The 13036-nt window shown below is 42.2% G+C and overlaps 1 protein-coding gene across 5 annotated transcripts in view; it reads right to left on the reverse strand.

The window, feature by feature from the left end:
• Positions 1 to 9527: 9527 nt before the first annotated feature.
• Positions 9528 to 13036, reverse strand: part of CSNK1E (casein kinase 1 epsilon) — a 49868-nt gene continuing 46359 nt past the window's right edge. For 4 of the 5 annotated variants that reach the window (XM_081024197.1, XM_081024199.1, XM_081024198.1 and 1 more), the window contains exons 9-11: positions 12897 to 13036; positions 11593 to 11658; positions 9528 to 9957 (exon numbers count right to left, since the gene is read on the reverse strand). In XM_081024197.1, coding sequence (XP_080880323.1) covers positions 11626 to 11658; positions 12897 to 13036 — 173 coding nt within the window. In that variant the 3' untranslated portion in view covers positions 9528 to 9957; positions 11593 to 11625. The remainder of the gene's footprint in view (positions 9958 to 11592; positions 11659 to 12896) is intronic. The other variant, XM_081024201.1, reaches the window with a different exon arrangement.

A 13036-nucleotide genomic window follows, 5' to 3' on the forward strand; every position in this document is an offset into this window, starting at 1 on the left:
TTGATAAATGGCCTCCAAATGTCCAAATAGGTATCCAGAAAAAGTTGGTGTTTGTAAAAAAAAAGTGTGTTCAGATGTAGCAGTGGTGTTCAGGTCTTGTGTAACAGATGCTGTGTGTTTATCCTTTCCTGCTCAGAGTAGAAGTCTTTTGGCGACCACAAAGTCTCACAAAACATCTCCATACTACAGGAATATAATTTAAGAGCACATGGACATACACAAATATAAATGATTTTGCCATTATAAAATTGATACAATGACTTCTGACCAGAAAGAAAATACCGCTGGACATGCCCATATCACATGCCTCGGTGAGGCAGTTCCAGCATTACACTTCCAGCATCTATATTTATATTAGACTATGCCTTCCTATAAATATGTTGCAGAGTCCAATATACGGTACAATATACAGGGTGGTGCTGTGGTCTAAACAACTGAGCCTCCTGGGCTTGCCAATCAGAAGGTCCCCACAATGGGATCAGCTCCCATTGCTCTGTCCCAGCTCCTGCCAACCTAGCAGTTTGAAAGCATGCCAGTGCAAGTAGATAAATAGGTACCACTGTGGCAGGAAGGTAAACAAGGTTTCCGTGTGCTCTGGTTTCCATCATGGTGTCCCATTGCACCAGAAGTGGTTTAGTCATGCTGGCCACACGACCCGGAAAGCTGTTTGTGGACAAACACCAGCTCCCTCAGCCTAAACGCGAGATGAGTGCCGCACCCCATAGTCACCTTTGACTGGACTTAACTGTCCAGGGGCCCTTTACCTTTTAACCTTTTATGGTACCTAAAACAGGCTTCCTCAACCTCGGCCCTCCAGATGTTTTTGGCCTACAACTCCCATGATCCCTAGCTAGCAGGACCAGTGGTCAGGGATGATGGGAATTGTAGTCTCAAAACATCTGGAGGGCAGAGGTTGAGGAAACCTGACCTAAAACATCTATTTTAGCTGAACACACAATTAAATCTTGCTGTGTAAATTCTACGGGAATAATCTCTTCTTCCCCTTTTACACATAATTTATATTAACATGCATTTTTAAAATTAGTATGTTCTCTCCTTTTTCAGCAGAACAGTTGTCCACCCAAACACCTTTCAGATTACCTAAACAGCCACTTAAAAGGTACCCATCCACCCACCCACTTGTCTGCATTCAGATGTCACCTCCTGCTGACTTTCAAAGGTTCCTTTAACTTCAATAGAAGCTGCTGTCTAGAATCAGTCAGCATTTATTTTGTGGCACCTCTGGAGCACGTTCCATTTTAAAAAGTCATTGCATATGTGAGTTGCCCTACTATACGACAGATAGTGGCAGAGCTGGCTTGCATATTGCAATCTTTTGCATTTTCAGCCAAATCCTCCATGCAGTGACATTACAGGGGATGGTCAATTTGCATAATGGTGTTCAGTATTTAGTAATCAAAATCACACACCCATCCAGATACTTTTCGGGGGGGGGCAGGGCAGGGCGGTGAGGATTCAGGAATTAGTTCACACATTCAGCTGACTACCAGTGTAGCATATTGGTTGGACTGCAACCTGGGAGACCATGATACTCCTTGGGTGAGTTTGGGTCAGTCACTACCTCTCAGCCAAACCCACCTCAAAAGGTTGCCAGGATAAAAAGGGAGGTGCAGAGCTGTGTATGCCACCTTGAATTCTTGGAGGAAAGTGGGACATAAATGTAATAATCATCAAAAATCAATGAGAAGAAAAATACACACACAAACTGGCATGTATTTTACTGTAATGTCGTACTGCCCTGGCTAGATTAGCTTAGTTCTTCCTATGCCTACTGCAAGGGTTGTTATCTACGTGTAGGTGCTCTTCCTGACAACACCCTTAGCCAGGCCCTTATCTAAGAGTACACAAATAAAATGAATTTTAGACCAATGCAGACATAGTGGCTTCTAGATACCAAACCTGTTTTTTCTTACTTTGGTCAAATCCAGCCTGATGAAGAATTTGGTGGACTCAAAAAGACACATCCATTCTTTTTGACATGTTGGTTAGATTTAAAATATGAACTGCCAAAATTTTTTTTTAATGAAAATTGGCAGTGCATGTTTACAGAACTTCTATCATGCTCTGCTTAAGTTATTTGGTAGGCTTCTGACAAAAACTTTTGTGTGCAGAGGATTGGCAAATAGCACCCCAGGAGATACCATTGTCTTTGATGTGACATAATGGTGCTTCCCCCCCTCCCATCCCTGCTCCATCACACTATGACTCTTGCAGCAGTTTGTGTTGTAATTGTGGCAACCTACCCTAGGAGTCAGGACGCGGGTGGCGCTGTGGTCTAAACCACTGAACCTAGGGCTTGCTGATCAGAAGGTCGGCGGTTCGAATCCCCGCAACAGGGTGAGCTCCCGTTGCTCGGTCCCAGCTCCTGCCCACCTAGCAGTTCGAAAGCACGTCAAAGTGCAAGTAGATAAATAGGTACCACTCTGGTGGGAAGGTAAACCGAGTTTTCGTGCACTGTTCTGGTTTCACCAGAAGCAACTTAGTCATGCTGGCCACATGACCTGGAAGCTGTCTGCGGACAAACACCAGCTCCCTCGGCCTACAGAGCAAGATGAGCGCCGCAACCCCTGAGTCGTCCGCGACTGGACCTAACAGTCAGGGGTCCCTTTACCTTTACCCTAGGAGTACAGTAATGATGAAAGGCTGGTAAATGGTAACAGCAACCTTCATCACTACCAACAGCAGCTGGTATTTGGCAGCTTGATAGGTTCAGCCCTAGTCGCCTCTCCTCCCCACCCACATGTGCCCAACCAGTGACTTAATGCCAAAAGAAAGGGTCACACAGCACATAACCCTTCCGGGCTTCTCCTGATGCTCAGGCTCTTTGTTTTCAAAGTCTGGGAATTTGACCAAATCCAGCTGATCTTGAGACATTCTCTATTCCTTTGAAGTGCTATTTACCTTAAATCAGTTCCTTGTTCTTTAGCTAGGCAAATATGCATTCTTCATCTGCATTATAGAAGCTGTTAAGGCAGATCTGTGAGTGTTCGCACTAATCCCTTTACATGGGATTGCTTTGGATAATGACTCCTTGAGGCTCTCTCCACTGTTTGGGACCCAATTTTTAAACATTGACTTCTGAAACAATTAGAGCAGCTTTTTGCCAAGCCATATGTTTGTGTGTAATATGTTTAATATATTAATACTACTTTTATATATTATTATTATTATTATTATTATTATTATTATTATTATTATTATTTCATATTTTTCACCTACCCTTCCTCCCAAAGGAAGGCAAACAAAACAATATTCACATACATATATGCATTTAAAAAATCAAAATACAAACCAAATGTCCTCAGAAATAATAAGTTCAAAGTTGCTAGATCAATATGGAACAAACCTGACAGTTGTTGAAAACATTGTGATACAATAGCATCATATACACAATCAAGTGCTCCTCCTGTTACTCAAGGGTCTGCACCATATAATGACCTGCATTGGTACCCCCAGGCTGGGCTCCCAGACTCTTGAGCTTTCTTTAATACAAAAAACACATATCCAGCCCTCGTGGAAAGTTATGAAGCAAAAAGTGCAGGCACCCTGCTAAGCTATTTCTGTGAAATGAGCCAATCTGGAAGACCTTTTCTATTAAGAAACATGTGATCTTTTATTGAAACTTTAAAAACAAAACAAAAACAGAACTATTACCCTTCCCAAACTTATGAAGAGACAAGACAGAAACAAAATTATTATTTAAAGCATCTGGTAGTTATTACAGTAAGATCTCCTCCATTGCCCAGGGCTTGGTATCTCTTAAGAGCCATACTATAAAAGTGAGATGAAGAGAATAACTTCCTGGTATGAAAAACTGCTCACCAGATTGTACCACAGAAGAAGCTGCCCTCATAACTGCTGTCTTGGCAGATCTCACAACTGATGCCATACTTAGTCAACGCAGCCAGCTAACTCTTGCTGGAATGTGGGGCCTTGCTGAATCAGTTGTTCCAGCAACATCTTGCAAGAGCAAGCTCTGCATTACAGGTTTAATGGGAAACATAGAATTGAGATGACGCGTAACAGTCAGCTGAGCACAAGGGTGTGGGCATAATACCGTATCAGTTTCATGATCATTGACATTGGAAAGGACTCTATAGGAAACATAGCTCAAATTGTTTACCTTGCACAATATGTGTGATTTTAGGGGGTGAAACTTAATTTTTGCAAATTTCTTCAGTGAAGGGGGGGTCTTAAAAATATGTTTTGGGGTGTGAGGAACTCAAACCTGCTATTCTTTAGTGACTGGACTTCATTTAGCTTGGTTAAGTCTACATTTGATGAAGCAGCACCATAAACTGTTTTTGGGGAACCAAAGAATTTTACCTTCTGAAAATGTCAGGTAATGTGCTAAATAACAATAATAAATAAAATAATATTAATATATAACTGCAAGTATTTGGTAATAATTTTTAATGATTTCTATTCAATTTTACAGTCATTTTGTTTACCAAGCACAACGAAATTATATCAATTTAGCCTAAATATCTTTTGAATTCCCAAGTCATGTTACAACTTTTCAGCACCCCTCATTTTTTGAATTTGAAAGTTGAAAAATTCAACATGACCTACTTGCACACCTACCATATACCAAAAACATCCTCAATGGCCTCTCTCAAATTAAGAATTTGATATCTATGGAGAACCATTCCATGGTCTCTCTTAGAAAGCCATCTGCTTCACTGAGCTGCACTTGTATGCACCAGGAATTCTTGCTTGATATTTTAACAATGATAAAAGCACATTTCCTTTTCACCCATTTTTAAAAATGTCTCCTCTGCCTTACACCAGAGCAGATTTCAGGTTAATGTATATATAACACAGATAAATCAACACTACAACCACCACATTTAAGATTTAGTAAGCACTAGGAAATCCCCAGTCCAAATGGCACCTAAATTTAAATCATTCCCTAACTCTAACTCCAAAGTTCAGAGGTCCTAATTTGGGGGAATCCCCAGAAACAGCCCAATGGAGGAATGAATGCACTCGATGGTCAAGAATGCTGTTTGTGGGGGAGAAAATAGGACGGATTATCGGGTGGGGGGAACATGGCTGACTGGAAGAGTGAGCAGGAACACTCCACCAGCGTTTTGTGGCCAATCCCACTTGCTATATATATGTGTGTGTGGCCATATTCCTGACCCTCCCAATCCCTTTTTTCTCTAGGTTTTTAAGTATAGCATGCCCAGCATCAGAGGTCTGATCTGTTTTGCTGAAATGTCATGCCATTTTAAAATGATGCTTTTTTCTATTTTAAGGGTGATGTTTATGTTGCTCATTGACTCTCCTGGTTGTACATTGCCTTCATAGGCTTGCCAGCCAAGTGGTCCAAATATCTTTTTAAAATAAATGAATTCTTTTATATGACTAAACAAAACTGTTTTCTACTGAGTTAAGATTAGTCTGTTTAATTTGGTGCTGCTTGCTCTGACTGGCAAAGCTGGTCAGTTTCAGGCAGGGGTCTTTCCCAGCCCCTCACCTTGTATTACCTTTTCAACTGGGGCTGCCTAGAACTGATATGATACCAAGTATATGCCATACTCTCAACATATGCCCTTCTCCCAAATTTCACAATAGGAACATTTTTTTAAGGATCAAGTAGTACAAGACACCCAAGCTTCTCGTGTAAAGGAGTTTGATCCTTTCCCAATGGCCATTTGGATATTTTTCAGAGAACACAAGCTGTATTTCACAGCTATAAAGGCATAGCCTGCCTTCAAAATTGAATATCCATTCCCAATTACAAAAGGTCTCCTTTTTTTATTCTTCTATGGAACACAAGGAAACATTAAAGGGGCTTTCACTGTCTTCCACACAAGCACTAACACCACAGAGACCTGCTTCGTTTCAGCCACGTTAGTACCCGAGTGAGCAGACTTGTATCTGCTTTTGTTTTCTCCAAGAACCTCTGAGATCCACCAGAATGGCCAGAGCCGTTTCCCTGAAGTCCTGAAAGGAAGCAGCAAGTGTTCCCTACTTTGAGGAACTTTTTTTGGTTTAGTATTTGTTTTATGACCTTACAAGAGAGCAAGTGACTGTTAGCCTCTTTCTATAATAATTATGTTTTCCCTTTTGTTTTGCATTTGAGGAAAATGGTGTCTGGATGTGACTCCACATCATTCCCCAAACAAAGAATATATTCCCCCACATCTCAGATAGAACAGAGGTTGTGATGAACTCTGCAAATGAGTAGAAATGAACAGTTCACATTTTCAGAATTGAGCCATGCATTGCAAATATGTTTTGCTGTGCTCAGAGATGCCCTGGTTCATATGAACTCATCATTTTTGTCTATTGGTTGGAATATTTTGTTCTTTTATAATTTGGAGGAAAAAAGTGTTTTGGGTAAATAATAGTTAAAACTGATTTTTTTTTTTTGCGGGGAGGAAAATGTCATGCAACTAGAGGCAGGTTTTCCTCACTTAAAAAAAATGTGTTTAGATTTTTGGCAATGAAATATGTAGGTGAAAATACATGAATTCAAAAACTTATGTGGCATGGTGTCAATCTTAACTGGAAATCATACTTGGGCACTCTTACGTGGAAACTTTTTTCCCTGTGCATAGATGTGCAGAAAATAATTGAGTGTTTTTTTTAAAAGAGAGGAAAACAATGGCACTCTGCACATGTGTAATGGCACACTTTCCTGAATAGGTTCTGTACGAACCTATTCTGATGGAAACAGCAAGGTTAAAAATTGCAGCCCTACAAAGCCAAAATGCTCCCACAGCTGCCACTGGGACAAGCTCCTACAGTAATGGGAGCCTTCTCCCATACTAAACACAGCATCCTAGGATTAGCATCTCTCCAAGTAGATTACAAACCAGGAAGGAAAGAAAGCCTCATAGCTCTTTGCACTAATATGCTTTTGATAAGCCAATGCCTCTTTTCAATAAGGTAAACATTAGACACCTTTAATTCTGATGCACAGTCCCACATCTGAATACAGATTTGCTAACCACAGTACATGTTCAAAGAGAATCCAGCCCAAATGACTGTATCCAATCACTTTCACACAGAATGTCTCAACTCAAACGTTGCATGCCACCAGATTTCTTCTCTAGCCATGAGATATATTTTTAGCATGGGCACTGGAGCTAAGCAAGGTGCTCAACTGAAGCCTGGTTATTTCTGTACTGCTTTTCAGCAAAAACTTGTCAGATTCTTGATCTCACTATCGTTTTCACAACTGCAGAAAGGACCAGGACTTTGCAGGGATGAAATTTTGGTTCAGTCTCTGGCACCTCCACATAAAAGCATCAGGTGACCTTGCCCCGAGACACTGGAAAGCTGTTGTCAGTCAAGAGGCAATTTGTGGTTAGATAAACCAATAGTCACGACTTGGTATAAATGCAGCTTCTTATGTTCCAGATTATGAATGGTGGCTCTCAGTGCTACCCCATCAAATTTCATGGCTAAGAATTCAAAAACCCCTATTTCCACATACACACAAAAACAGCATATTAGCAAGCATGCCCCATTCTTATAAATTAACAGAAAATTATTTCTTTAGGACATCATAAGGTGTAAAGAAATAATTAAACTTACCTGTTGTCACTTTTTAAAAAAAAAAATGTTGCTTAAAATAATTTCATTTGTATGACGTTAACCCAAGCTGAAAGCAAAAGGTTGTCGAAAATGCATCAACAAGAGATGATTCAATCTCAATACAAATGACATATTCTCAATAAAAGTGCAATTGCCTGGCTAGTTTTGGTTTAAAATGTGCATCCAGGTTCAGCTGAAGAGTCTAGCAGCATTAGCTTAAAAATCACACACTTTCTAGGGCTGAACCGAAATTACTAGTGCTCAATGACATTTTTGCTCTTTAACTTGTGACAATTATGCTATTTAAATTCTAATGGAGTTCACGGCTGCAGGCTTGGAAGTGTCGTTTTGAGTTTGTTGGTATTTGTGGTACTGGCTTGAACGTCTGGAACTCTAAAAGAATAGAGAGCGAAGGGCCCCTGAACCAAATTGGAGATTTCTATAGTTCTGCAAACTATTCTTCCTTCAAGCCCAAAACGCAGGCAGCATTTCTTCAGGAGCATCTCATTTCAGATGACTCTTCTGCTATCAGACCAATATCAATTATGAACCTGAAGGCCAGATCAGCTTTATTTTTAGGTGTACAAATGGTGTACATTCTCTTCCCCTGCCAATCTTTTTCCTGGAACTTGGAAACAGAGCAGGAGGGGGGCTATATGTAAGATGAAACTTCCTGCCGACATGACATTATCACAGCCAGGTTGGAAGGGGAGGAGGAGAAGAAAGAAAAAGGCAGATGCTTCCATCACTTTATCATTTTCTACTTTATTACTTCAAATTAACAACCACGATAAAGCTCAAAAAAGTCCAATATTTACACAGGAAAAAAGTACAAAATCCCCCCCAAAGTTCTTCAAGGTTTTTTGTTTTTGTTTTTTTTAAAAGTAATAAAAAGTTTTGTTTTTTTTACTTTAATTAAAAAAAGGAGAGAGAGAGAGAGAAAGGAAGAAAGACACAGTAAGCAGGGTAAATAAATTAGGGGGGGGAAATAAAAAGAGCTGTGTGTTAAATAGAAAGAATAAAAAGAACCAAATACGCCAAGCCCCACCCCCACTTCCAATGGTTCCACACCGTCCAAAGTAAAAAATAAAATTAAGAAAGTGTGCCAAGCAAGAGGCTGCAGGGCATGGTAACGACTGCGGCGATGCACATCCCAGGATGGATCGGTTTTCTTAAGGAAAGCCTAAAGTCTTTATTTAAAAAAAAAATAGTAATGGGGGGTGAATACAGAGGGTGGGAGACACCTTTTCATGAGGAGAGGTTGTGCGTCTTGAGCTGGGGTTGTCCTTTGGGAAACTGGTGGTACACGAGGCCCAACCCCCTGAAGTAAAAGCAGGGACTCTCCCCCCACTGTTATTTTCACATACCTCTCCCCCTTTGTCCTCAACACCCTCCCCGGCTCCTGAGGAAGTACAAAATAATAATTAAAAAAATATAAACTAAACACACGCAAACAGTTTTGTTTCAATTTTTTTAAAAAAAGAAGAGACGCCCACCCACCCCCACTGCCTGCATATGAGGCAGGCAACATTTCCACGTCCTTCACATTTGCTCCTGCCTTGCGCAGCACATGCCTCCACCCCATATGCACACCCTTCGCACGCAACTGCCGCTGTGCCAGTACTGTTCGCCTCGTTGGTCTGCCCGCGGCATCTCCCAACATGCCCGTGAATGCACAGAGGGGCAGTGGTGTCCCCTATGGAAAGAATGCCTGAATGCTTCTTCCACCATTGCTCCACCCCGGCCCCTGCCACCCACAAAGGCAGCGCCTGCTAGAAACCGCAGTTCACATTTAAATGAATGTTAAAGCCAGCTTTTGACACCACTCTGGCCTGGAATTGTAAAAGTCTGCTGCAAACATCCTCCTCTGCCTCCTCCTCCTCCGCCCCCCGACCCTCCCCTCCCCAAAAACCCCCCACAATCCCAACGGAATTTAAAATTATGCTGGAAACAAATTTCATCTTACACAAACCGAACTTTTAAAAAATATGGAAGTCGGGGGGTTGATTTTTTGTGTTGTGTGGGTTTTTTTTCTTTTCCTTTTTCCAATGATACAAACAGATCAAAAAAAAAGGGAGCGAGAAGCTGGGGGTGGCTGGCCACAGCCTGCTGGCGTGAAATGGGGCAAGGCCTACGGAGATGAAACTGCGCGACAGCAGCAGAGGTGTTTCGGCAAGGCTCCTCCTGCGTCTGTGACTTTGTCCAAGGCAAGTTGGGCTCGGGAACGCAGGCAACGATCTCAGAAAAGACATGGACGCCAGCATAGGGCAGCTCCTCTCCTTGTTGCTGGCAGGGGGGAAAAATTGGGGTTTTTTTCTTTTTTTTTTCTTTTTTTAAATTTGTTTTTGTTATTTTGTTTTTTAAAAGAAAAATACAGTGAAGACACTAGAAAAGGAAAAGGGGGAAAAAGAAGAGAGCATTGTTAAAAACGTTTCCCCCCATCCAACAGTGGAGACCCTACGACAAATCTGACTAATAACTACTACTGGTACTACACACAGCAGCAACTCTTGTGAAAATGTGTCAGCCGATTGTGCCACTGACCCTCTTTGGAAAGGACATTTGTGAAACAGTATACATGGTGCTTCCTGTTCCTTCCCTCAGCTTCACAACGTATCTGCAACGTGGGCGTGCACTGCTTTATCCTGGAAGCAGCCCCAAAATTGAAAAGATGCTCGCCTTAGTTAATGCTGGAAGCATCAGACAAGGATAGTTAGCCTCTTCCCACCTCCCAAAGAAAAGTCAAAATTATACACAGCAAGAAAGGCCGGTTAAATCAGAAGGGTGTTGCAATTCCAGGGGCACCCTCCACGGCCCCTCTCCTTCGATCACAACACCATCAACACTCCTGCAGCTTTGCACAGGTTGGGGGCTGAACTTTTGCAATCAGCAGGCTGCTCTGCTCCACAAGAGGCTCCTGGCACAACTGAGAACCCTGATAGATCAGGGTTCTAGTTACAGGTAGGTAGCCGTGTTCATCTGCCATAGTTGAAAGAAAATTTTAAAAAATTCCTTCCAGTAGCACCTTAGCGACCAACTAAGTTTGTCATTGGTATGAGCTTTCGTGTGCATGCACACTTCTTCAGATCAGGGTTCGTAATCGCAGAGCGAGCCTACAGAAGCAGGGCAGGCTTCCTGATTCAGAATTTCAGCCCCTAAGATGTGGAGGGGAGTGATGGGAAAAGCTACAATGATGTAATTTTGGGGGGTGGGGAGGTGAGGCCAGGGAACATATCGGCACTCTCGGCACTAGAGTGTTAGGACCAAGTCCAGTAAGCTACATAAAGGCCTGCTTTTAAAATCAGCAGTGGCTTATTCCTACATCAACATCTGCATGCTTTTGGGAAGAGGACTCAAGTCACTGCTCTTCCCCCTTAATCTGTTGCCTTTCTTCACCCTCTGCAATAAAGGCAAGTAGCAACCTGCCTCATATTCCTTTCCAACCAAGTAAAGAAGTACAGAGAAAGCTGTTTTTGGAAAAGGCAGTCTAACCAACTGATTTCACCAAAGGGGACAAGAAAGCAAGCTATGGTGTGCTAAAGAATTGTGCACATTGCATCTTTCAAGAGTCCCATGTGAGTGAGACTCAAGGTTGAGGTCTACAACTGTTAGGTAGTAGCTCCTAGCAGTTGAGCTGGTAGGGTGAATGCATTCCTCAACAGTATCTTAATATATGCCTAGAGTTACATGTTTCCACAGCAATAAACTATATGGTTTGCTAATCGTGGCATGTTAGCCAAAGTTTAGCCATGCCCTTTAATGTTCAAAAATGGCCTTGTGATACTGGGTAGGCCTGGAACATTTACCAACCAAGAGACACAGAGAGAATGAATGTTTAGATCTCTCTGTCATAGGTTCTAAACAGCTGGGGCTGTTAAAACATCCCACTTGTTCACAGACTGTGCCCTTTCTATAACCATGGGGCATTATGCTGGGGTTACATGCAGAAAGGAAGCCTATTAAGCCATGAAGATCCACTAACCATGTAGACAAAAGAGAAGGGGTTAGGCAGAGACTCACCTAAGCAAACACTGGTCCGGTGGAATCCTCTCTTCACTTCCCCAGGTGATCAAATGGCACACTTGTCTACAAACAAATAGAGAAGTGAGCAGGCTGCAGAAGAGGACTTTAGCAAGGGTGGGTAAAGAGATGTCATCCAAGTTCTTTCTTCCACCCTTGATGCAACAAGACCCCACCCCCTCCTTCCAAGGAATACATTCAACAACCTACAAACACAGGATAATTTTCATCAAAGTACTGGTAGATGGCTTGCCACTGAATGCACTTCAACCTTATTTCCCAGCTGACTTCTTTTTCAGCAGATTCAAGAATCATTTAACTGATGATTAGTTAATAAAGCTAAAACTAAATCCACAAAAAAGGAGGCAATGATGTCTACTGATGGTTCCTAGATTCCAAGGAGACAGTGTCACACATACATATTATAGCTGTCAACGTTTCCCTTTTTTCAAGGGAAATTCCCTTATTCCGAATAGGATTCCTCGCAAGAAAAGGAAAAAGTTGACAGCTATGATACATATCCTTTGGCTGATCCTGTTCCCAGTTTGGGGAAGCAGGCAGGTGCTGCAGCCATGAGTGCTTTTCTACCAGTTCCAGCTAGTCCAAGAATTTTGTCCTTTTTCCGCTGGTTAAAATAATCCATATTTGTTGTTGAATTGAATAAATCACTGCAATGGGGCTGTGTCTTTGAAAAGAATCGGGAAGTTCAACTAGTATGGAACGCAAGAGCCTGCCTCCTATTGACATCAGCAGACAAGAATGCACATAGGCTGCACTGCAACACTGACTCCCAAGCATAATTCAATGTACTATTATTAATCTACAAAATACCCCATGGGTCTGAGCCATATGTATCTTGGCAGGAGAAAAGCAGATTAGCAGCCGTAATGTATTTTTGCTGTACATATTTGGTGGCTCGTGACTATTCTGATAGCACTTCACACAAGAATTCAGACTAAAGATTCTTTTTTTCACTTCAGCGTATGACAAGCCCTGCAACACAGCTAGCTTAGCTGTTCTGCTTCTCACGCTGGGCTGCCAGAATGTTTAAATTCTCAACAGCTGGAAGGTTGGTAATTTCTCCCCTTTCACACAAGGATGTAATTGCCATCGTTTTCAGAGGAGGAGGCCATTTTTAACGCAGTCCCACAAAGAAGCAGAATAAGGATTTGCACCAACTGGGTAGCTACCAGATTAACATGACCTGGTGATACTCTTAACTCTACTATTTTCTTAATTCTAGCCACAGCCCACAAGCAGATGGAAGCAGTTCTGGCCCCACTCGGCCGCCGGCAGGAACCCACCTGTGACGCTGAAATCCGTGACACCTCTTGCCGCCCTGTGAGGTCAGATGAGGAGATGTTTGCAGGGGCTCCTCGGTGTAACCTCATGCTGACCTTCCGCTCCCTGTCCACCCGTGAAATTGCCCTGGGGGACGTGTTTC

Source organism: Podarcis pityusensis, assembly GCF_964106645.2.
Source record: "Podarcis pityusensis genome assembly, chromosome: 10".
Taxonomy (NCBI): domain Eukaryota; kingdom Metazoa; phylum Chordata; class Lepidosauria; order Squamata; family Lacertidae; genus Podarcis; species Podarcis pityusensis.